General features: G+C 42.5%; 1 protein-coding gene across 2 annotated transcripts in view; it reads left to right on the forward strand.

Annotated features, from left to right (window-relative positions):
• The window catches only part of LHCGR (luteinizing hormone/choriogonadotropin receptor), a 55,814-nt gene that overhangs the window by 25,427 nt on the left and 5,218 nt on the right, over positions 1-25,169 (forward strand). The window contains exons 5-10 of one of the 2 annotated variants that reach the window (XM_025931980.2): positions 757-831; positions 920-997; positions 10,455-10,523; positions 15,548-15,622; positions 19,434-19,619; positions 22,901-22,981. In XM_025931980.2, coding sequence (XP_025787765.1) covers positions 757-831; positions 920-997; positions 10,455-10,523; positions 15,548-15,622; positions 19,434-19,619; positions 22,901-22,981 — 564 coding nt within the window. The remainder of the gene's footprint in view (positions 1-756; positions 832-919; positions 998-10,454; positions 10,524-15,547; positions 15,623-19,433; positions 19,620-22,900; positions 22,982-25,169) is intronic. The other variant, XM_086701143.1, reaches the window with a different exon arrangement.

Consider the following 25,169-nt stretch of genomic DNA (forward strand, 5'->3'; position numbering starts at 1 on the left):
AATTAAGCATCCAAGTTTGAGCCCCGCAGCCCAAAAAAAAAACTCAGGGGCAATCCAGATTCCTGGATTCCTCTAAAGAAGTCCCACTCTTGTGTAGTAAAATATCCTTCAATTTAACCTATCACTGAACCCTCTCTCTTCTTTGAAGTTTAAACAAAAGGTAGGAGGAAGAAGAGTCTTGAGTAGCTCCAATAACCAAAAGAATGTTCAATGATTTCAATAAGTTATAAGAAAAAACTCCATGAACCAGTAGGTAGCTAAATAAAAAACAAAGATTTTTAATAATGAGGGATATGGATCGCTCACATGGAGATTAATATTCCTAAAATCTTTGAGTTGAAACCTATTCAAAAGTAGAGGGATGCTTTCCAGAACTATCAAGAGCAAATTACCGAAAAGGAATGGAATGGAATACAATAGAAAAATGCAACTGATACAATAGGAAAAGACAGGCTGGAAACATAAATGTAAATGGAAAAGAAAATGTAAATGAAAAACATAAATGTAAAAGTATAGTCCCAGCCCCTAGATCTTTAAATAGGAGCCTTACAGCAACTTCTCCCATAGTGTTAGGGGCTTTAAAATTCTGACAACCTTCAACAGCTAAAAGTGCTACCAATAAAGTCAAACTCAATATTTTTTTAATTTAAAAATAGTCTTTGCAAAGTGCCTTTCTACTGCTTTTACCTTTATGCCTTAATAACAATCACTTTTATTCATTCTCTGCCCACATCCCCACCCTGCCCCCAATCACAGGAGCATCTGTAACACAGGCATCCAAGAGCTTCCAGATGTTACGAAGATCTTCTCCTCCGAATTTAATTTCATTCTGTAAGTACCAGGCTGATTGCTATGCATAGCAGTTTCCTATTTGAAGCTAAAATTTGGAAAGTAAATATTTCTCATTTTATTCCTCAAGGGAAATTTGTGATAACTTACACATAACCACCATACCAGGAAATGCTTTTCAAGGGATGAATAACGAATCCATAACACTGTGAGTAAACTCCCAGATTCACGTTCTGCCATACAGGCTCCTGCTATTCTCACTTCTAGCTTGAGGTAAGCTCTTTCTCATCTTTTACCACATTCCTCATTCACTGGTAAGTCTTTATGACCTAAAATGCTAAGGGTGAGAGTAGTTGCATGGGATTACAGCTGGGTCATGTGTTCACACAACAACCAACTGACCCATTCAGTTTAAAGTTAATGAGATGGACCCTGAGGACTTACAGTGACCAAATTTCCAACTGATGAAATTGTTTATTGCATCATTGGAATGCTCTAAAGCTGGGAAGAGACAGCCTGGAGGGAAATGGCTGCCCTCATGCAAAGAGCACAGAAATTTCAAGTTTCAAATGAGAAGAGTTTGGAAAGACATTCTCCAAGTAGGTAGAATAGTTGATCGAGAGAGCCTGCATTCACTCACTCACTCTCTCTCTCTTTCTCTCTCTCCAATGTTTTACTTTGCTTCTGAGGAGCACCATCTATACCCATTCCCTACATCCCTTCATACTTGAAAATAATGTCTTTTTATTTGACAATCACGCATCAGGTTACCAGGCTCACAGGCCCTATTCTTTTGATGCTCTTTCCTAAGGCATTGTTATTCAAAGTATGATTCATGGACCAGCAGCCACTGCATCTTCTAAGAGCCAATTAGACATGCAGACTCTCATGACTCAGAACTACAGACTTGGAATCTGCAAGTTCCCAAGTGATATGCATGCACATAAAGTTTAAACGGCACTGCACTAAGATAACCCAACTTATTATCTTCCACTGTTCATCTGCCTGACTTCCTTCCCTCTGGGATCCCTGCCATCTTCTCCTAGGGCACTCACCTTTGCCCCCCCATTCAGAAGAAGAAATCTGGGCACCACATCTCCCTTATATCCAAAGCCCAGTGACCCATATTCAATTCTTCTCCCCACATCCATATCCCTCTCACTTTTTCTGTTTTGGTTACAGCCCAAAGCAGGGCTATACTGAGTCAATAAATGAGCTTGCCCTTAAAGAAAGAGCATGCATTGGATGACCCCAAAATGAGGAGGTAGTTGTGAAGCAAGAGAAAAAACATCTCAAAGGAGTCTCTTTTATATCATGGATTCTAAATATTGGTATCAATGTACATTGCATTTGTATAGAACTTTTTACTTTGTGTAGATATAATTCCACACATATAATTGTCATATTACAAAGCTGTAGCCAATGCAGCTCCCACTCAGAGTATTCAGAGTACTGCAATCAAAGAATACAGAGCAAAAACCAAAAAAAAATTTTTTTTTCAAGATAAATTCTTTATGTGCAGCCCTTGAATGCCAGGGAAGAGACAGGAGATAAGAAATCCTAGAAAATCTTCTCTATAGTCTTTCTGCTCCTCCACTTTCCTCACATACTACAGCTCTTACAGCTCTTTATAAAGTATTTCCAACTCACTGCTGAATGTATCAAGAAGTATTCATTTATCATGTCCCCTGTGAGAGACCAACCAAAAACTGAGTGGGGAGTTACTACATGTCTCAGGATTTAGGGTCTTCCTATGTCTTTATTTAGAACACAAAAGATGTAAGATCCATGTCCCCAAGAAGCTCAGAATCTCAACTATGAGGAAAAGGAGAAAATATGGGGCAAACATGAAATAAGGAAAAAATAATACAAACTAGTAGATATTCACTGTGAGAGTTTGTATTACACAGAAATGAGAAGTCTTGGAGAAGTCCTCTTGGGCTGGAGAAATCAGAGACAGCTGCATGGTGGAGATGAGACTTGAGTTAGACCTCATAGTATCAGTAACAATTATATGGGTAAATGTGACAATAGCAGCTAATATTTATACAGCACTTAGTAAATGCCTGCACTGTTTTTAACTACTTTTTAAAAACTCATTTGGGGCGCCTGGGTGGCTCGGTCGGTTAGGTGTCCGACTTCGGCTCAGGTCATGATCTCACGGTCGGTGAGTTCGAGCCCCGTGTCAGGCTCTGTGCTGACAGCTCAGAGCCTGGAGCCTGTTTCAGATTCTGTGTCTCCCTCTCTCTCTGCCCCTCCCCTGTTCATGCTCTGTCTCTCTCTGTCTCAAAAATAAATAAACATTAAAAAAAATTAAAAAAAAAACTCATTTACATCTCACAACAACCCTATGAGGTAGGGCTTTTAGGTGTGGAAACCAAGGCACTATGAGGTTAAGTGATTTGCCCAAGGTCAAGACTTAGACCCAGTCTGTCTTCAGAATCACAATCTTAACCATTATGTGGTCCCACATACCAAGAAAAGGGGAGCGAGTGGTCCCAGTGAGGGGATAGCAGGAGCAAAAGCACGGCTGTGGAAAAAAGGAAAACAAGATGAGTCTTACTTATTGGGAATAAACGTCCAGCTAAAGAAACAGGAAGTAGGTTTAGATAAATGGCAGGGGTGGAAGGGAAATTGGATTACTGAGTCTTGAAAGCTGGGATACAGGATTAAAAGCTAAGAAGTAACTCTGATAAAAGCAGTAAGAAGAAGAAACCACCCAACAGAGTAGCCTTTATTCAAACATCACAAATGTTCAAGACTCCCTTTGAGTTTGACCTAAATCTAAAAATAATCAGGAACCAATTGGCACTCCTTCCAAGTAAACATGCAGCCATTGGAATGAAGTGGAAATGGAATGAAAGGACAGAAGATGTGGAGAATGATCAACACAGAAACAAGTGTTAGGATGATCCACAGGATTCTGTGAGCTCCTAGGATGGTACCACCCTACCAAACTCAAGGAACAACCAAAGATTCCTTTCACACATCACATTTCAGCATGTGCACATGAGAGCTGCACAGTATTTTTATTATGGGGCCATTAACTTATGTTAGTTATGATTTTAAGAAGAATAGTGCCTACCAGCAGGGCATAATTGCCCCACCTCTGAAGTTAATGAGGATTGCAGATCCACCTCTCCTAGGTGGCCCCAGGGGGAGGGGGCATTGTGCTTCCATTCCTTCCTCACTCTCAGCCCTTCATCTGGAAGGGGAGCAATTAGTCATTTGCTTGGCACTTGTTCTCAGCTGAATGGGCCCTTCTGTAAGTGAAGGATCCCGTGGAGCACCCTGCTGGAAAAAGGGTATTACACTTAAAGAGGAAAGCCTTATTTTCTCAGCTATAAAGTTCAACTCCCTAATTAGAAAATAATGAAAGCAGGCCTTATCTCTTCATTATTAGTAGTATTTGAAATTTTGCTTTTTGTGGAACCTTTCCTGCCCTCCCCCCACCTAAATCTTTACCAACTGTGAGCTCATTTAATGAAAACAGAACACTTCACTTGATGCTAGAGAAGCTCAGTGGGGCTAATGCTAAAACTATGCATTATACTCTTACGTCACTTTATAGCCACTTTGGCTTTTCATTAAATCTCCTCAAGAGGCCACCTTGAAATGTACCCCCCCACCCCCCGAGTGAGCAGGATTTGGCTGCATTGCACCACCTTTAAAATATTCTAGGTGACTGGTCATACCAGTCTCAAAAAAGAGACAACTTTGATTCATGTCTGAACTCTACAAAGAGAAGGAAAGGTCATGGCAACTAATTCCCTAAGGCCCTTCAGAGAAAGAATGCATGGCAAAGGATGACAAGATTCCAGGTTGCACCTGTCATAAGTCACACTCAAGAGGCTGCTGGGCGTTAAGACAGAAAGCCTGGATTCTAGTCCCGGCTCTGTGTCTATGAACCTTAGTCAATTATACCACCCAGACATGCCTCTGTCTCTGTGTATCCAGTGGGATTATTAATACCTTTGGTGCAAATCCAATCGTGTCGTGTCAACTACACAGCATCGCCATGATTAAAAGCTAATATTCAGCAAGCCACTTGTTTTAGACCATCCTGTTTCATCTTTTTTTTTAATATTATTTATTTGAAAATTTTTAATGGAAAAACGGAGTCACTTTCCATTTGTCTTTCCAGTGATACCCCTTTACATCTTACCTAGATTTACCACCAATTAACAGCTTGCCACGCCCACCCCATCTCTATGTATCTTAAGTATACACAACACATTTCCTTTTGGCCAAACCATCCAAAAGAAGTTTATAGATATTATGATGCTTCATACCTTAAACATTTCAGCATGTATCTCCCCAAAACAGGGACATTCTACATAACTACACCATTATACCTAAAAAAATGAACTTGAATTTAATGGCATCCTCCAACCCATACTCCACATTCCAATGAAAAAGTCCTTTATAGATTGTTTTTAAACTCAGACTCCAATCAAAGTTTATGCATTGCATTTTCACTATTATGTCTCTTTAGTCCTCCCCACCTCACCTCCACCCCAAGATCCGCTCCCCTGCCTTCCTCTGTTCTGTATGACACCAATTCCTTGAAGGAGCCCAGGCTAGTTATCTGGATTCATTTGACTGTATTGTCAGGATTAGATTCAGGTCAACTTTTCTGCAAGAACATTGCAAAGGGCATGCTGTATCTCTCCCAGTGCATCAAACCAGAAAGCATGTCATGCCATGCTCCTTGGCCATTTGGTTAAAGTGGTGACTGCCAGACATCTTCATTGTAAGAGCACATGTTTCCCTTTGTCATTAATAATAAAGCATGGTGGGAGACTTTGAGTTGATGCCGCTAGCCTGTTGGCCAATAACCCTTCATCTGATGGTTTCAGCATCTGCTGATTATTCAGTTATGTAGGGTATTACAAAATGGAAGTTTTAAATCTCATCATTCTTCCACATTTATTACCAATGCTCTTCCATAAAAGAAGAATCCTCTCTCTCTCAATCTCGCTCTTTTTAAATATCACTGTAGAAGTAGATTTTTCAAAAATTTTATTCAATATATTATAATCCATTATAATAATAATCCACATGAACTTGGCTGAGGGCAACTTGAGGGGGAACATAACAACTCCATGCTGCCAAAATACAGGAGGTATGCCCGCTTCAGAGAGAGGGTTCCCTTGCCATTGGGAATGTGAGACCCACAGAAGTGGGGGAATTCTGATGAACATTCAAAACCAGGGTCATGGCAGCATATAGAGATTGGCCTGATGACAGTGACTGGTGACAGTTATCCATACAACCACTGCCAGGACATCCACTAAAGAAGTGTCTCCATATACTTCATACACAAGAATTATTCATACATAAAAGGACTGCAGAAAAATACCACAGGGAGCAGAAAGAGGTGAATTTAGGATCCCTGTTCTTTAGGTAGGTATTTGTATAGTCATTTGATAAAAATTTGCTTATAGATATACCACCATAGGGCATATTTTCTAAAATAGAAACCCTGAGGCCACGTTTTGAGACCCTGCAGATCTGCAAACATAAATTAAAACATAAATGATTTAAAATCATCCAAAAACTAGGTGGTTATATGATCTAAAAGGGAACAATGGAAGACCGTCTAATACTGTTAAAACGCCAGAAAATGCTTTTAGAGCCCCAGGAATATTAGGAGTTTGTTTTAAGGCAGCATTCACAATTAGAGTATCATCTGTGATTAAGTTCTAAAGCCTGAATCTTATTTTGAATAAAAAGGTGACATTCTCTCTTTTTGAGTCACAATTACTGACATTTGAATAGAGAACACAGACAATGCTTTAAAGTAAGGTGCAGCTATTGTAATACAGGAGAGGGGGAGAAACCATTTCCGAGCCTGTGACTGCATCCCCAAGGCAAGGGAAGCTGTCCTCATTTAATTCTGACACCATGAAGTCTTGGGAAAAAAGTTATCTGAAGTGACTCTCCAGCTGTTTTAAGGGGCATTTTAAAGCATTGTGCAGGCCTGACAGCATGAGGCCTCCCACTCACATTTGTAACTTCTCCAAAGTAAGGAAGCCACTCTTTTAATCAAAACAAGGCAACACATTCTATTGTGCGCGACTGCTAAGAACAAAGCTGAAGAGCAACAACTAAAAAGGAAACGGTGAGCTCCATTCTCTGGGAAGTCGGGACAAGTAGGACCCAAGCTATTAAAAAAGACATGAAAAAATGTCCCAATACAAAAATGTCAATGATGCCAACACAGACCAAAGGTGTCGGCGGACCTTTGGAGAGTGAGTACATGTGGGGCAGCCCCGGCCACTAAAATGACCTCCTCCACCAGGAGCAGGAACACCTCTACCCCATTGAACAGTTCAATTAAACAGACTGCTGCATTTCACAGAAATCCTGTCCAGAGCAGGACAAGGGAAACCCCTGCCCTCTATTCTGGTCAGAGAGACGGAGGCTACTACAAGATATAATAATAATAATTAATAATAATAATAATGGCAACACATTAAGCATTTACTGTGTTCCAGGACTTCTTTCAAAGTGTTTAACATATGTTACGCATTTTAATCCACACAACAGTCTTTTGGGGTCAATACTATTATTATCATCCCTATTTTCAGATTTGGAAATTAAGACACAGAGAGGTGGGATGACTGAATAAAGTAACTCAGCTAATAAGTAGTGGAGCTGGGATTCAAGCCCAGGCAGTTGGGTTGAATACTTGCAACCTTAACCATGAAGCTTCACTTAGAACAATGGCATTGTAAGCCCCACAAAAAAAAAAAAAAAAAAAAAAAAGTACAAAATTCTAATATATATCAAAACTAGGATAAGAACAGCACATAAAAATGACAGAGAATGGGTATCCAGACAACTGCTGGCAGCTTTGCTTTTCTCAAAACAGAGTAGGGGCTACTTTTTTTTAAATTCACTATACATGTAACTCCATCACTTAGAAGGTAGAGACAGTGGTAAGGGGACCAGACTCTGGACTCAGTTCTGTCCAGCAGACCATCTGATCTGTATATGGAAATGGTGAGAGCTATATCATCCAATGCTGTAACCTAGGGCAAAGGCCCCAAAGTGGGATGCCCAAGGCTCACTGGGAGAGCTTGTTATAAAAGTGCAAATTCCTGGATACCACCACCAGATTCTGATTCCACAGATCTGCAGTGCACCTGGTCAGTAGGTCTGAGTCTGCATTTCTGGCAAGCAGCTCCGGTTGATTCTGAGTCAGGAGATGAAGGGAAATGCTTTGGCAAACATTGGCTTGGACTCCAAGAAATCCAATTTCAAAGAAGTTCTGAGAAAAGAACAATATGATTCCTTTATCTACAAGAGATTGCTATAAAGGAATTCAAACTCCCAAATGATAAAGGACTGCCAAAGAATAATATTCTAAATGTAAAATAAAAAAAAAAAAGAATTCCAGTGGGATTGAGCTGCTAAGGAGGCAAGAAGATTGTCTGTAACTGCACAAGGCAACAGGCATAAACCAAGAAAGTACCTAGCCCCTCCAATTCTATCATATACATGAGGAAAGAAAACTACTGAAAAAAAATGGCAGCCAGTAATCCTGGCTGAGAGCTCATATGTGAAGTTGTAAATTCAGAATTCTAGAAGAAAGCACATGAGAGCAGGAGAAGCCAGAGAAGGCTCTTCCTCACATGGAAGGGTGAGGCCACTGCTCCACCCAGCCTTTTGACTAAGCTTCTGCTAGGGAGCAAGCATTATGAGACACCCGGGGGTTTTACAAAATGAATTAAATACACTTCCCCTGTTCGATCTGAACTAAAATTAATAAGGAGACCTTATGAATTATTCTGTAATCTCTGTATTTTCTGAATTCCAGTGTTCAAACATCATGCTTCAACCCTGAGTCCTGCTTATTTATATGCTGGTTTGTCTCAGATGTGCTGTGGATTGATGGAAAGAGACCCCCACCCCCAAATATACACCACATACACACACACCACAAGACAGAATTCCATGTTTGTTTTCTTTAACAAAGGCTAGAGAAACCTTGCAGTCAACAGCCATGTGGAACAGGGTTTCTCAAGTCACCCACCAGCCCACCCATGACATGGCCATGCAACTACCAGCAACCCCTTAAAGGGAAACTAGGGTCTTGCCAGATGCTGGAGTTTACTTTGATGTTATACTATATAGCTCTTTCTCACTTGAGTATTACATCATTGTGCATGAAGGACTTACATAAATATTTCTAAGACTGTGCCTTTCAAACTTGCCCGGTTGGCTATGATTAGAAAATCACCTTACATACACCCATTTGTTCATCCAGTTCATTTAACATATACTTATTGTAATCCTCCCAAGTGCCAGGCACTACTCTAGATACAGGGGATTCTGCAAGGAACAGAACAGTTTCAAATCCTTGTGCTCATGAAGCTAACTGCTGGGGAAGGTAGATGATAAACAAGTATGTTATAATCCAGGGTCAGATGCTGATAAAGCCACAGAGGAAAAACAACTCAACAAAGGGGGATGGGAATGCAGGAATGCTGGGAGAAGGGAGGATGGTAGTTTAAATGGGCAGCCAGGAAGGGCCACACACGAACATGGTATTTAAGCATAGCCCCCCAGGAAGAGGAAGAGGGGCCGTTTGGATATCTCAGGGTAGAAAAGTAGTAGCAAGCAGTGAAACTGACATGCTGGATGTAGCCCCAGACACCGTGTGCTCTGGTCCCATTTCTGCCTCTTGTGGGCTTTAGACAAGCCATTTTCCTTTCCGAGACTCTTCCCTTCTTTATAAAATAAAAGCGTGCCACTTGATCCTCTCCAAGTTTGTTGCAGGCTCCAACATTTCCTGACATCTGTCTTCTGAGGAGCTTCTTGTGTCTTACTCTGAACAGATGTAGATGTTTCTATGTATATGTGTACGTATACTTTTAAGTATGTAACATACAAAAATGGTGGAACAAAATTCCATAAGTAGTACTACCCTAATTACATGCAACACACTCCAGTATCTTTCATTTTGTCCCATTCTGTTCTATCTCATTTTGCGAAATGCCGATTGCACCCGACTAAATTGATTTCGCTATCCACTAATTCGTCTTAAAGAACTGTTTACAGGCACGGAAATCTTCTTGGTTATGGAGCCAAATATGGCAGCAACCAAAACACATACTCATCCAAGAAAAGGAAAAGCTAACTCCATGCCAGAGCCTTCCTCTGCCGTCCGCTTTCAGCCTCCCAGAAAGCACACATGCCCACACAGGCCTGAGGAGGCAGAGGCAAGACTTGAGCATTGGACGGTTCTGGCCACTATTTCTGCTTCCGCCGCTGCTTTCTTTAAGCTTGAGCAGACAGCACGACGACAGTGAGACATCGCTTTCTCATCAGTAAAATGGAAATGGCAATGAGGATTAAGTCATAAAATCGATGTCGAATAGCTGGTCAAGTACCTGGCACTTAATAAACACGTAATAAATTGGTGTTGCTGCTGCCAAACTAGAGTGGTGGAGGTGAAGCCAAACTAGAGCAAGAAGAAAAAAAGAGAAAAACCCAGCTCCCTCTCACCAGGTCCTCAGAATCTAAAACGTTAGACAGAGGTGAATGTTGCATACGCCAGTAATTATCTTAGTAGTAAATGTCACAGAAGGAAGAATGTGTGATTCCAAAATGTGCTGCTTTCACTGCTAAATCAATCCTCTCTCCTCTCCCTTCAGCAAACTATATGGAAATGGGTTTGAAGAAATACAAAGTCATGCCTTCAACGGGACGACGCTGATTTCCCTGTAAGTATGTGCTATTTCCCCAGCTCATGAATAAAAATGAAATATTACTCTGGCTACCAGATCACATTCAATCTTCAGCAACTAACTCAGGACAAAAATAAACTTTCAAGTGGCTAGTCCTCAGTGTTTCATGCATGTTACTAGGCAACTGGCTGGCTAGAAACCCCAGAGCACCCTGATTTCAAAGACAGATGCAGCCCAGAGACATTCAAGTTGACAGTTTGCTAAAATATTCAACACCCTACTTTTAGTTTCATCTCACAGCCTCCCTCTCTAGCCCCTTCGCTCAGGTTGATGGCATGTTAGAGTCAGCGCGATTTCAGTGAAGAAATTCTTCCCCCAGCCCCCCGCAGAGAAAACTGGCAATCCCATTTACCCACCTAATCAGCCACAACAAGCACCCTCACAGTCCCATCCCCCTACTGCTGGGGTGGGGCGGGTATGGGGAGCATTTTCCACAGGGTGAGGGGCCCTTGTGCTACACCACATTGCACCCAGTCCCCAGCGTTAACAGCATTTAACTCAAGGAGAACATCCCTACTAACTATCCTTCATTGTTTCCCACCTCTCTTTCCTTCTATGGCTTCTTTACTAAAAGAGTGGCTCATTTACAAAGCCTACTGGGGCTGGGGCCATTTGAACCCTAACAGGTAGGAGTAAGGTAACAATCACCCTACAGTTGGATATAATAAAAACTAAGCAAACTATTGAAAACTTGAGCCTGAAAAGCTCAACTGAAGCCAAAATTAAGGAAAACAAATGAAAAGACTTTTATGATACATTGTATCAACCGTAGTCTATACCAGTGCTTCTCATACTTTAACACACACAAGAATAAGGTGCAGATTGTTAAAACACAGATTCCTAGGCCCCACCTCCAGAGACTTTGCTTCATTGCCGCTAGGGTAGAGCTTGAGAATTTGTAATTTGAGCAAGCTTCCAGGAGATGCTGAGGCTGCCAAGTTGGGTAACATAAGTCTTTACAACATACTATTTATTTTAACTATACATATTAATTAAATGCTCTAGTATATTGGTACCATGCTACAGAGCTTGGTGGTTATGAGAACATATCTAAGAGTCACTAACTGGGTCTTAAACTCCAATGCCAGTATTTATCAGCTTGATCACGAGCAAGTTACTTAACCTATCCCAGCCACAGTGTTCTCATCCATGAAATAGAGCTATTAATAGGCTTATTTTGAGGATATCCCCACCAAAATGAAAAGGTCTGTTTTGTATCCTCAGTACTTAACACAGTGCCTAGCACAGAGTGGGTGCTCATTTATCATTTATTACATTGCACAGCTAATTAATTACAAATGAATGAATGAAGGAAAAATAATTATATTTTTATGGTCTTAGCCTGAGTCTGGCACGTACCAAGTGCTCAAGAAATGATAGCTTCCTATCATGGAGAAAAATTTCCTTCATTTTCTTGTTGACTTGAATCTAATGAAGAGTTCACTCTAGCCAATTGAATCTGTTTCTGCCAAATTTAAATCAGAGGCATATCCTCTCCTGGCACAGTACTTTCAGATGCCTCATGCAGTTATTCACTCAACAAGGGTTTGCCAAGCATCAGCTATGTTTGAAGGAATATGCTACATTTGGGGTGGAAATGAAAATGAGTAAGGCCTGGTGTTTGCCCCACAGGAGCTTACGGCCTAGGAAGAAGCATTGCCAGATGGTATATAAACTGTATACTAAGTAGTAACTAAAACAGAAGGCAAAGTGTGATGCCTCCCCTGAGAGAAGTAAAGTCTTCTGGGATTTCAAAGGCAGAAAAGAAGGAAATTAGAGAAAGCCTCCTGAGAGATGTAGACTCTGAGCTGGGCCTCAGTTGGACAGGTAAAGACAGAAGGAAAATGCATCCCAAGCAGAGGACAACAGAGAATGGCCCAGAGGGGGAAGCATGTGTTCACAGAACAGCAAACAGTACCTTTTAGAAAGAACTAGATGTGGGTTAGGGACAAAGCAGGAAGGGCCTTAGATGCCACAGTAAAGGATTAGGACTCTCTTTTATAGAAAATGAGAGGCCGTTGAAAGTTCTGGGATGGGAATGAAGTATGAGGGTGCTTAAAGAAGGTTCATCTGTTGGCAGAAAGGACAGTGGTTGGGGTGGGGGTTGTACAGGCTAGAGACAGATATCGGCTATCTGAATAGAGGGGGTAACTGAAGGCCTTTGTGGCTGAGGTCACCTGGATGAGGGGGCAGAGTAAGAGAACTGAATATAAAATTGGGGGACACCAAGAGAGAAGGAAGAGAAGCAGAGCAAAAGCAAACAGAGTGGGAAGAAAACCAGCAGAAAACATCCTTGGGAGGTCAGAGAAAACAGGGTGTCAGTCAAGAGGGCCTTCATCAGCAGTGTCCCAGCTGCATCAGGGATGCCAAAATGGGATGTGTACCTCAAAAAGTTCAATTAGTCAAGATTCTGTATCCCCCACATCTTACTGTTGCAAGAAAGAGGAAACCAAGAACACAAATCAGTTTGCCAAGAAAACAAATCAATTTCATTCATTTATTCATTCAACAAACATTAAGCATCGCCAGTATATATTAGGCACCATGTTAGGGAGCTGGGTCTGCAATGGCAGAGTGGAAAGAGTCCTTGTCCTCATGAAGCTTCTGTTCTAGCAGAAGAGACAGACAAAAAGGCAAGTAAATAAATGAACTTACTGCAGATAGGAATATATACTATGAAGGAAATAACCCATTACTGAGATCTATGAGAGTACAGGGGCTGTCTGGCTTTAGGTTAGGTGTCCAGGGATAGCCTGGCCATGGATGTAGGCTATCCCTGGGCCATGAAACGTAGGCTGAACCCAGAAGATGACAAAGAGTGCACTATGGCAATAGTGAGGGGAAGCGTGTCATGGGAAGGGGGAACAGGATGTGCAAAGGTCCTGAAGTGGCAAAGAAAAGTAGTTGTAAGCTCCAGGAATTAAGAGGAGGCCAGTGTGGCTGGAGGGTCATCAACAATGGGAAACCAGTATGAGACAAACCTAGAGATAGAGAGCGAGCAAACCATGCAGAACTCAGGGGCAATGGAAAAGATTCTAAATTCTCTTCTAAGGGCAAGGAGGTCCCCTGAAGGATTGAAGGGGGGAGTAGGTTTCAAAACTGTCAAGCAAAATTTTCAAAGTGTACCTTCAACCCAGTTTCTACACCTTCCTCACAAATGGGCCTGTCCAAAGTTGTTCAGAATGATGACACCAAAGCCCTACAAAGTTCTTGAATTTTCTACCTAACTAAGTTAGGACAGGGTGGAGAGACACAGCACCAGAGGGTTGCCCTCAGACACCTCCAGGGTTCTGAGAGTCACCCCTTGTCATTCTCAGAGCACCCCACTTGTGAAAATTTTGGGTGGGGCTCGGGGGTTCTCCCACTGGGCTTCAAGAGGTTATCCTGTGTGTGCTTCTCATACCTGGAAGGCTGTGTCACTTGAGAACCTGAAAGTGACCCCTAGGAAAACGTGGTAGACGAATCTGATTTGTTTTTAACCGAGTTACATACTGCGGAGTTATCAGTACACAGAAAGATCTTTTAATAAAACACGTGAAAAGTTCTGTCATGAAATTTGAGCAATTAATTTGACCTGGCTGACATGACGATTATTTGCTCACAGAGCCCCATTTCGATGATTTATGACCATAACAGAACATAATTAAAACAAACCAAATCAGGGAAAAGAGCCATGGAGGTTTGGGAAGGAAATTTTCTTTTGATTTAGATCTTAAACAGCAATTGACTCTGACAACCTCATCTCTTTGAAAGTAGAAATACACCCAGGGGATAGGACTGTGTGAGACTGACGGGTGCATTCTGATGGAAGGGCTGAGGATTTCTGAGGAGAACGCTTAGTAGAAGCATGTGGAAAACAGCCACCCAGGGAGTGAGATGCAGGGGGGGTTGCAGTTTTTAAATGGCAGGCGTGATGTGGAGACATGCAGGAAGACAATGAAGAAGATGGAGAGCTAGGAGATGAACCAGGTAATTGCCTATGCCTCCTGCAAGGGAGGGGAGAGTGAGTGTTGGTCTATTTGTTTTGCCATGTAACACTGTAACAGTGATGCAGGAGAATCCTGCTATGCTTCAAATCATCACATCGACAATGGATGCATTTTCCAGAATGCCCTGAGTCACCACTCTTCTGTTGTAGAAAGAAAGTGCTCAAAAGAAGGCTGGCAAGCCTGAGCCCAGGGACCCCGCTCCCAGCTCCCTCGTCCACCCAGAGAGGGGCCTGGGCTTGGAGACACCAGCATGAGGGCCCAGAGCAGGCTGCTCAGCAGCACCAAGCTGAGCTATTCCTGAACAGTTCACCCTGAGCTGCTTGGAGCTCAAGGAACAGAAGCCTCGGGTAGCTACTGCGTAGCAGCGTCTGGTCATGCCACAGCCTTAACAGCAGTGGTCCTCAACACACACACCTGAGGACTATCATGTACCCAACACGGAACCCCGAGTGGGGCATGCTGGGTGTAGGGCAATTTTCTGCACAGGCTGTCCTTCCTCCCCTTTCCTACCCAGTGAGAATGCATATCTGAAAAGGGTAACTTTGGACCCTACTTTTTCTTTTCAAGTAAGTATTTGCAAACTTCAGCATATTGCTATTAACCAGCTCTGAGGCCTCCAAGGTCAGGGCAGCTGAGCACCTGATACAGAGCAGGCTGCGCCTCCACCCTTCAGCCTTGAACACTGGAGCAGCACTTCCATCCCCGCCCAGCTGTGCGGTAGCAAACCTTCTTGACTCCAGAACAGGAAAGGGTGAGGACTTGAAGCTGCAGGACAAAGCGTTCTACTGAGTGAGGGGGAATCTGCAGGGGAAAGGTGGGCCCAGACACACACGCGGGCAGTTTTACAATAAGCCTGGCACCAGCATGTCTTTTCCCCTTCTTCTACAATCCCCCTTTTCCCTCTACGGCTGAGCACCACACAGGCAGGCTGCTCCAAACGTGTGCACACGCAGCGGTGACTGTTAACCCACGAAGTGCCAACCCCACTAAGAACACTGTCCTTCCCCACAGGGAGCTCAAGGAAAACACACACCTGGAGAAGATGCACAATGGAGCCTTCTGGGGGGCCACGGGGCCTAGCATCTTGTGAGTATAGTGGTGCTGCCTCCCCTCCCCACCCAGGGGTCCAGCCACACTGTCCCCAGCCCAGTTTGTGGACAGTCAGCCTCTGCATGGGAAAGGGCTGCCGTTAACCAATAACACTAACTGGGGTCACTGAAATGACAGAAATCGATGGTCTCTGTTCTAGAGGCTCAGAGTCTGAAATCAGGGTGTCAGCAGGCTCGTTCCTTCTGAGGGCTGTGAAGACAGGATCTATTCCAGGCCTCTCTCCTTGCTGCTGGTCCTTCCTTCTGGTTGTGACAACGTAACTCCAGCCTTAACGAGGCATTCTCTGTGTGTATCTACCTGCCTGTCTCTGAATTTCCCTCCTATTATAAGGACACCAGTCATCCTGGATCAGGGCCCATCCCAATGACCTCATTTTAACACGATTACCTCCGTGAAGATTTCATTTCCAAATAAGGTCACATTCTGAAATACTGGGGCATTATGACTTCCACGTGAATTTGGGGGAGACACAATTCAGTGTGTAATACCAAGTATGGAGGTCCACCTCATGTGCTAGCACAGGGAAGGCTGCCCACCTGGCATCCACTCGTGGGCATCCAAGGCCAGAGATCAGACTTTCCCGTGGCACTTGTCCAAACAGAGCTGAGCTACTGTGCATCAGCCTCCCTGAGGAGGCAAACAACAGAACCAAGTTTCCTCAACTCTTGGTAGTTTTGTGTAAGGACATGCGAGAAAGTGTAAAGGAACAGGAAACTGAATCAAGAGTCTCCTGACAAAGCCTTGGAAATCCTGAATATCCCATAGGAAATGACTGTAGCTGTAGTCAGACTTCGAGGAAAAAGACAACAGGGTTCCAGAGGCTCTGCAGCTCTAACCTGGGGTGACCTCATCTTTCCTCCACAGAGGTGCCAGGCCCTTTACTGCCTACTCTAGTATGCTGTTACTCATTCACTCAACAAACACTGATTGAACACATCCCGTTTACCAGGCAGCATGCCAGAGAGACTGTGAGCATAATAGCTCTGGTCCCTGCCTTTAAAGAGATTAGAGTCACCGAGGGGAGACAGCAATAAATAGGCAAACAAGCGGGTGATTTTGAAATTAGGAAAGTGCTAGAAGGAGAGTGAACAGTGTAATCCAGTTCATTTGCTTGCTTATTCATTCAGTCATTCATCCATTCATTAACCCCATAACGATTTTGTAAGTCCCTACTGTGTGCTAGGTACTGGATTAGGCAGAGAGAGAGAAACAGAGCATAAGAAAAAGATGTCTGCCTTCCTTCACAGAATGGGGGAAGACAGACGAGGATCAAATAAGTAAATAAAATATGTAGTATGCAGATGTAGGTGCTGGTTGTGAGGGAGAAAAATTCAGTTGGCTGAAGGAGGAGTTCTAGGGAGAGAGAGTTACCATTTTAAAAAGGATGGTCAGGGAAGACTAACCTGAAAAGTGTCATTTAAGCAAACACCTGAAATAAGTGAGGGAGCAAATTATGTAGGTACTGACAGGAGGGGCATTCTAGGTAGAGGGAAGGGCAAAGCAAAGGCCCAGAGGCAGGAACTTGCCTTGTGTAATGGAAGAAAAGAAAGGGGGCCAGTGTGGCAGAGCAAGCAAAGAGGAGAGTTCTAGAACATAAGGACAGAGAGGTGGCAGACAGCTGGGTCGTGAAGGGCCTTGTGACCATTATAAGGACTTCACCTGTGTTCTGAGATGACATGAGTGAGGCTTTACAGTTTTGATCAGGGGAAGGAATGACCCAACCCAGTAATTCTTAATCCTGGAGCTCCTACCAATATCAACTCATGATTTTGTCTACTTTCCAACTCCCACCATTATTAATCCCAACTCTATTTCTAGGTTCTTGCCCCCATCAACTCCTAAATACTTCTTAACCCTTATTTGCTACTAACTCTTGACTCTGCTTCCTACCCTGCCACTGTCAACCTCTGTGCTACTTCCTAACCCCCACTACTGTCAACCCCAGACAGCATCCAGTTCCTAGCCCACAGCACTGTCAACCCCTGACTTCACCTAATCCCCAGCTCCTGCCAGTATCCATTCTGACTCTACTTCTTAATTCCTGCAACCATCAACCCTTGACTCTGTTTACTTCCTAATTCCTGCCACAAAAACTCCAGACCTTCTCAATTTCCTAACTTCCATCACTCTCAATCCTCACTCTCTCTCTACTCAACCTCATATTTTTGCTTCCACTACCTCATGGCTCATGCCAAGTGTTTTCTCTGCTGTGTCTCAGCTTCTGCCACCCTACCGCACAGGTCCTGTATGTCTCATGTTCAAAGTACACCAGACGCATAATCGTACAGGTTGGTTGAAGACTTTGCAGTCTAGCACACCCTGTAGGCAGAGCTCTTAGAGCAAGCTGGCTACCAACCCAGCCACTAGATAGCCAAAGAGAGTTGCCTCTGGGTCAGACACAGTATATGATGAAGTTAGTGTGGTCATAAGACACCCTGCCTGCTAGTCTTTGCCTGAAGAGCTGCTTCGTCCACCTGCTTAGAAATAACTGCGAGTACTGGAGACACCGGCCCTGTCTTGGCCAGAACAGTTGGACCAGACCTAGTCTTATTTCATTAAGCAGCTGTTCTCATTACACCCTTAGAATGTAAGTGGTGTCTAGGAGAGTTCCTTCCACCCACAACCCAAAAATACTTCCCCACTGGTCTTCTACTGAGACTGAAAATATATTATCAGAAATTTTACTCCTCCATGATAAGACCTTGCCTTTTCTACAATCCTAATTTAAAATATATATCCCCCTCAAAAAAAATAAAAAACCATCAGACACGTACAAGTTGTGTGCTGTATCCCTAACACATTCAGGATAACTCTATAAAGCAGGATGAGAACACTGGTTACCTAAATCAACGAGTACACAAAAGCAGCAGTAATCTGAAGCCCCTGAGGTAAATTCTGCTGTCTTAACTGTTCCACCAAAGGCCCACACTAGCCATCGCTCCATGTTGTCAAGTTCATCTATCAGTCATCTATTGATCCCCTCCCATGTGCTGGGCACTAAGCATTGGGACAATTTTCTGAGGGGGACTGTGCTGCTGGAAAAGTTTCATGGGGGCATCAACAGCAACCACTTAGGAGATGGGCAGGATTTCAAAATTTCCAAGGACTCTTCTTCCTCTTCACATTTACCTTGTTCTCAGACATTCTCTCAAGTCTAGAAAAGCCAAAAAGTTTGGGACCTTGTTTACAAAACCTAAGCTTTCCACACAGTTCTGCTTGCCCGGCCAAGTGCTTGCTTGCTTGCTTGCTTGCTTTGGACTGGTGAATCCAGTTTGCCTTTAGAGAAGGTGCAGTCTGCATCCCAGGCAGATGACAGCTAAGGCCATAAGCAGCTCCTAGCAGTATAAGCAATCTGTGCTTCATGAAAACCTACCCTGTGGGGCTTGAACAAAGACGGAGGCATCTGAAGCCCTGAGTATTTCCCCCTGGGATACAGCACAAAAGCTGATGTCACTGCATGTGTCTACTGTCTCACAAAGCAAGTAGTTATTTCATGCCTGCTAAGTGGAGAGAGGGAGGAAGGAAGGGGGGTGGGGGAGAAATGCTAATGAATGTATGACAGGTGTAAGGAGTTACACTCAACCTTGAAAGGAATAATGGAGTGCATATGAGGAAAAAAACACAGCATAGATTTTGAATTTTTATCTTAATGAGAGTAACTGAAAGGAGAATTAGGGGGAAGGCAAGATGGAGAAAAGAGTCCTCAGAACCTAGAACAGTACTATTGCTGAGAGGAGGTTTCATCCTATACAGTAAACAAAAAGGCTTGCTCCTTTCTATTTTTCAGGGATATTTCATCCACCAAATTGCAAGCCCTGCCTAGCTATGGCCTGGAGTCCATCCATACACTCATTGCCACATCATCCTATTCTCTAAAAAAATTGCCATCAAGGGAAAAATTCACCAACCTCCTGGATGCCACACTGACTTACCCCAGCCACTGCTGTGCTTTTAGAAACTTGCCAACAAAAGAGTAAGTAAAAAAAGAAAAAAAAAAAAAAAAAAAAGGTAGTGCCTGCCAACCTGTGGCAGAAACAAATTTCAAAACAGTCAACTGGTCGACAGCTTCCTGCCCCTTCACTCCCTGCTCTAGATCAGCTCCAAAGCCACGGGGTCACTTTCAGAGACACAAGAAGAAAATGAGCCATCCTGTTTCTTCCCGAAAACTGATTCCAGTCAATTCACCCTGCAGCTACAAGACCTTTGTAGCCTATTCCAGGATAACTGAATTATAATAACCTTAAATTAGGCTATAATTGCAGTTGCAAAATGGAGTATGAAACTGACATCTTAAAGATCAATTAGCTCTAATCCTTATCAGAGAGCATCATTTTTAAAGAAGGAGGGAAGTAGGCTCAAGAGAGTAAATTTTACCTAATGTCTAAATGCTTAATAATAAAAAAAATGGACACAAAACTCTACAGAGGCTTTTTTTAAAGCTATTTCTCTCCCAGCAAGAAGACCATCTTTCATTTCAGAACAGAATTCTTGCTCTCTAAGGATTAGCTCAGTGCCTGAACAAAAAGGGCACAAGCTCCTGGCTGATTTGAGTCCAGTGGGGGGCATCTTACTGATTCCACTGATACATTTCAATCCAGAATGGAATGACAGGGTGTGCAGGATTTCATTCTTTTCTTAAAGATTGTTTTCCAGAATTTTTTTTTTTTTTTACTAAGATGCATAAAAAGAAATACCTCTTTTTACGCTGCAAACCAGTACACGTCACATAGGTAACAAATAAAACAATACTTAACTTTTTTACATGTGTGATACACACAGATTTTTCTTATCTATTTTACTCTACTTTATTTCATGTTTGTTTGTGTTTTTAATGCTAGTCTTGTGCACTTTATTGTTTATACGACCCACCAATGGGTCACAACTCACTGTTGGGAAAACATCTGCCCTAAAGTGTTATTACACAGCCTAAGAAGATATTCTCAATTAATTAGATGAGGCACTGGAAGAGTGACACTAGGATGCTGCTGTTTTTGTGTGGAATCAACCTATTTATAATGAATCAACCAACAACATATTACTGTACATCTACTTTGTGCCTTGCAGAGGTATGTGAAGCTAGATCTGAAGCTTTTGATGTAACCAAGAAGACAAAGTACTCGGAGGGCCATGCATCATTAACTGAGCTTCAAAAAAATATTAATTGAGCACTTATCGAGTTCCAGACATTGTGCAAAAGTCTGAAGATACAAAAATAACTAAGAGCTCATTCCACCCTGGAAAATCACAAACAGCTATGTGGTGGTAACACACAAGAGAGCCGATGTTTAAGTACAATATAGCAAATGTAATGGTAGAGCTGAGAACATAACAGAATACTCTGGGAGCACAAAGGAAGAGTTTCTAAACAGCAACAGAACTTACAGAAGACTTCCTGAGGAAATGACTTCCACTGAGTTTTGGAGAAGGGCTAAAAGGTGGCTAGGCAGGTGTGGGTAAAACCATGCTGAGAAGACAAGATAGCTCATGTGAAAGCACAAAGGCAAGAGACAAAGGATGGAAATCCCTCAGAAAAACTGGAACAAGATGACTTATGGGTACATGGAGGACACAGAGAGAGACAGTTGTGATGGGCTCTGAGTGCTGGGCCAGGTTGTTCAGAGGATGGGGAACCACTGACGAATTCAAAGCAAAATTACTCAGATTTGCTTTTGTCAAATAACACTCCAGCAGCTCTAGAGGATGGCTTGGAGGTGAGCAAAGCTGGTGAGAGACCGATTAGGAGAACAATACAGACCCTGGTTTATGATAAGGCTGATTCTGGACACCTCAAATTTTGTGGCAAAGAGGGCACATCCCTTCTGAAATTACTGGCATATAAAAAAGCTAGTTCAGGGGCTTTTTATTCTAGTACATGAAAGAGACTACCTCTGGGTAAAAAAGGTGGGGAGAGGATTATTCAGTTGTAGGCCAGTATCAAAGTGAGATAGGAATACAGCCACACAGAGGTTGTCTTGATTGGGATTACAAGCTTTAAGTGACTCCCTCTATATCCCTAAAGCTCGAAACCTTGGATGCTAGGGAGATGGGACAGCCTGAAGCTGGGCCAGTGGAATGTTTATGTAAACTCTAAGTCACCCCCCTGCCCTGCAGCTGCTGAGCCTGGATAACACACACAGCTGCCTGGGCAGGTGGTCCCAAAGACCTCCTTGGTATCTATGATTAAAATTTTTAAAAAGAGTAGATGGAACTCAGTGCTATGAACTGAAGGCTAAGAACAAACACATTTCCTGTTAACTATAGATTGGTTCACACACAGTATCTCTAGGTATCAGATACAGAGCCAGCATCAAAACACACACACACACACACACACACACACACACACACACACACACACACACTTTGTCCAAATTTGAGGATTTATAAGGCTGACTCAAAATAACAAGCTGATTAATTTTTGAAAGTGAGTCCAGTAGGTCAAATAGTTCTGCTATATTATCCACCTTCCTGCGTTGCATACAAAGTTGTTTGTATAAGGAATTATCTTGTTAATGCTGGAGAAGAATAACATAGAAATTTCTAATTTCAACTGCCTCATTTCTCCTTCCTCCTTAGGAAAGGTTGGGTTTCTCACCACCTTCTCTCCTTCCCTCTATTTCTTCATCCAGTTTTCCTGTGTGCCTCCCTTTGGTTTCACCTTAGGAATATAATAAGTATAGGCCCCTTTTAATTTATTGATACTTTTTCCCTTTCCATTAGGCTAAGCTTCTTGCAATGATGGAGGAGTAGAGAACACCCACATATATTTCTGCACATAAGGAAACAAAGCAGAAAATTCACATCATCATGTCAGGTCCAGTATCTTCAAATCCTCACAGAAAATATTTCCTAGTTACAATTCAAAGCCATGAATTCTGAATGGCTATTTGTTCATCACGAGCAATGTGGTAAGGAGAGTGGGGAGGGGCAAACCCTCATATACCATAAGGGTAGTTTTTAATAAGCATCGAAAAATCTGTGATTCAATATGACCAATTTAAGTTTTTTCATCTCTGGAGCCCACACAAAACACTTAGCATTCAGAAGCATTTTATCTAAGCTGGAAGCCCTCTAATGACAATGCCAAAGCCTTCCCTCTTTCCCGGGAAAATGTTTCAGTCAGGACAATGGTGCAGAACACGACTGGCGTAATGGGCAAAGAATTTGGATGAACAAAGCATAAATAGACATGATCATGTTTAGTTTAAAGACCAAAGGCTCAACTGCTTTTTTTTTAAACCTCTTTTCTTTCAGGCAGAATTTTTCATTTTCCATTTTTGAAAACTTTTCCAAACAATGTGAAAGCACAGCAAGGAGACCAAATAATGAAACACTGTAAGTATTTGCATGCAAAGAAACTCAGGAAACCATGTCTCGTTCTGTGTGCACCTTATTATTATCAGTGCCAATGCTTTTCTTTTGATAAAAGTCTTCATTGGAGGGATGTTTGCAAAGCACTTTTTAATAGATTTAAAATGGGAATTTTTTCTTTACAAGTGGCATCCAGTTGAACAGACATTTAACTGTTTAAAAAAAAACTCTTTAAAAAAATGTATCTACACATTCATTCTATAATTAAATTCTCCAAAGAAATTAAAATTTTTATTTGCAGGTATTTTGAGGTCACTTAGGGCTTGTTAAAATGACTTCATTTAAAAAAAAATGACTTCATTTTTAGGAATTTTCACTAGTCAGTGGTCAGCATTCCACAAAGATTAACTGATTGCAAACACGGCTTCTAGAAGCAGTCACTTCCCTTCAAAGAGATTCAGGCCACCTTGACTACTATGCTCTGGAGCTTAAAATTATTCAACCTCAATGCTATCACTAACATACACTGGATGGGAGATCCGTTTCTATTCTACTGACTGACTTTTTTAACATTTTTCCTGGCTGCCTTGGCATTTCACCTACCTTCAAATGTAAAAGATCATGCCTCAAAAGATACTCCCAGCGTCCCTAGGCCACATTTACTGTGATTTAGAAGTTTTATTATTCCCCCCATGTGTCCTTCAGGCTACAAAACCTGATACCCTTCTAAAACACCTTGCCATTCTCCATTCCCTCTTCTACATCTTTTTTCTTTTCTCTTGTTTTTTTTTCCCTATCAATCTGCAAGTTATGTAGAGGCAGCAGGGTGGTATGTTGGAAGGACCTTGGGCTTTGGGGCTTCTCAAAGTTGGATGTGAATCCTTGGCAGTAATGTTCCTGTAACACTGGGTATCCCTGGACAATAATTACCTTTTTTGAGACATTTTCCCTCATCTGCAAGGGACAGCAGAAATATCATTTGGCTTTCAGAGCCATAAAAGTGAAGAGAGTTGTTACAAAATGCAACAGCATCTGGGGTACATTAGAAATACCATACTCTGTATCCTTTTTTCTTTCATTTAGGTCCAACACCAACTGTCCTCCAGTGTTCTTTTTCCTCACCCTCCCTGCTCTTGTCTGGATGGTCTGTCGGTCACCTTCCATTAACTCTTTTGCAACCTGTGGCTTTTTCCTCATCAACAGGAAACGCTTCTGGCTGGAGTCATTGGTAGCCTCAAGGGGTAGTTTTGGGGACAAGAGACGTTAGCCCACTCTCAATCATCCTCATCAGCCCCACCCCAAGCCTTCCCAAAGAAGTCTACAGTCTCGAGTTTCCTATGCTAACACTGCTGTAAAACAAATCCCCTAATGTCCAGCATCCCCAAAACTATGTGAAATTAGTACATAAACTCTAGGTAAAAAGAGTGTGCTCCCTGTGAAATCCCCTTGCCCCCTTTCCCACCACAATGCTATTCCTAAGCCCCTGGAGGTGAGAAATTCTAGAGCCAGTCACTAAGCCCTACCTACTCTCCCCAAGGTATCAGTGTCCTTGCTGTTATTTATGGCTGGTCCCTTTGTTCTCCTACAGTCCCCGTCTTTCCTCCTGTCTTTGTTCATTGGAACTGGAGTGGCCCCTCCTTCCTCTGACTCAATGTTGTAGGCCTATTCGAGTCCATTCAGACCCTTCAGTACTGAAGACAGCTCCCTGCCGGGTTTTGTCAATAAGCATGAGGCTCCCCTCAGGAGCTGTCCCAGGACACAAACCTAAGTAGCAGGTAGGTATTTGGTCTGAAGGCAAATCACCAAGGAGAAAAATTGCTAGACATATGCTCAGTAGGGCAAAAAAAAAAAAAAAAAGAAAAGAAAAGAAAAGAAAAAGAAAAAAAGAAAGGACAAAGGACCAGAGGAGTGAGACAAGGAACATGTTTGACCTCTTACTGATAGAAATTTATTCAGAAATCATGGCAGAATTTTTCGAAGCTTTGAATTAGTGCTTCTGAAGTAGTTTTACTGGTAGCAGCTAAAGTAGTTTTGATAAGGGGAAAGCAGCAAAGGAAATAAGGCAGAAATAGTTGGAAAGTTTCCACCTGATTTAATAAAGGCTATTATTTTGGAGGAATCCTCCAGGGAACTTGCTTAAAACACAAGTTCCTGGGCTCTGTCCCTAGAGAATTTGATCCAGGGTTTGTAGTCAAGCCAGGAATCTGCACTT

The sequence above is a fragment of the Puma concolor genome, chromosome A3 (assembly GCF_028749965.1).
Source record: "Puma concolor isolate L17-30 chromosome A3, mPumCon1.1.hap2, whole genome shotgun sequence".
NCBI classification, from domain to species: Eukaryota; Metazoa; Chordata; class Mammalia; order Carnivora; family Felidae; genus Puma; species Puma concolor.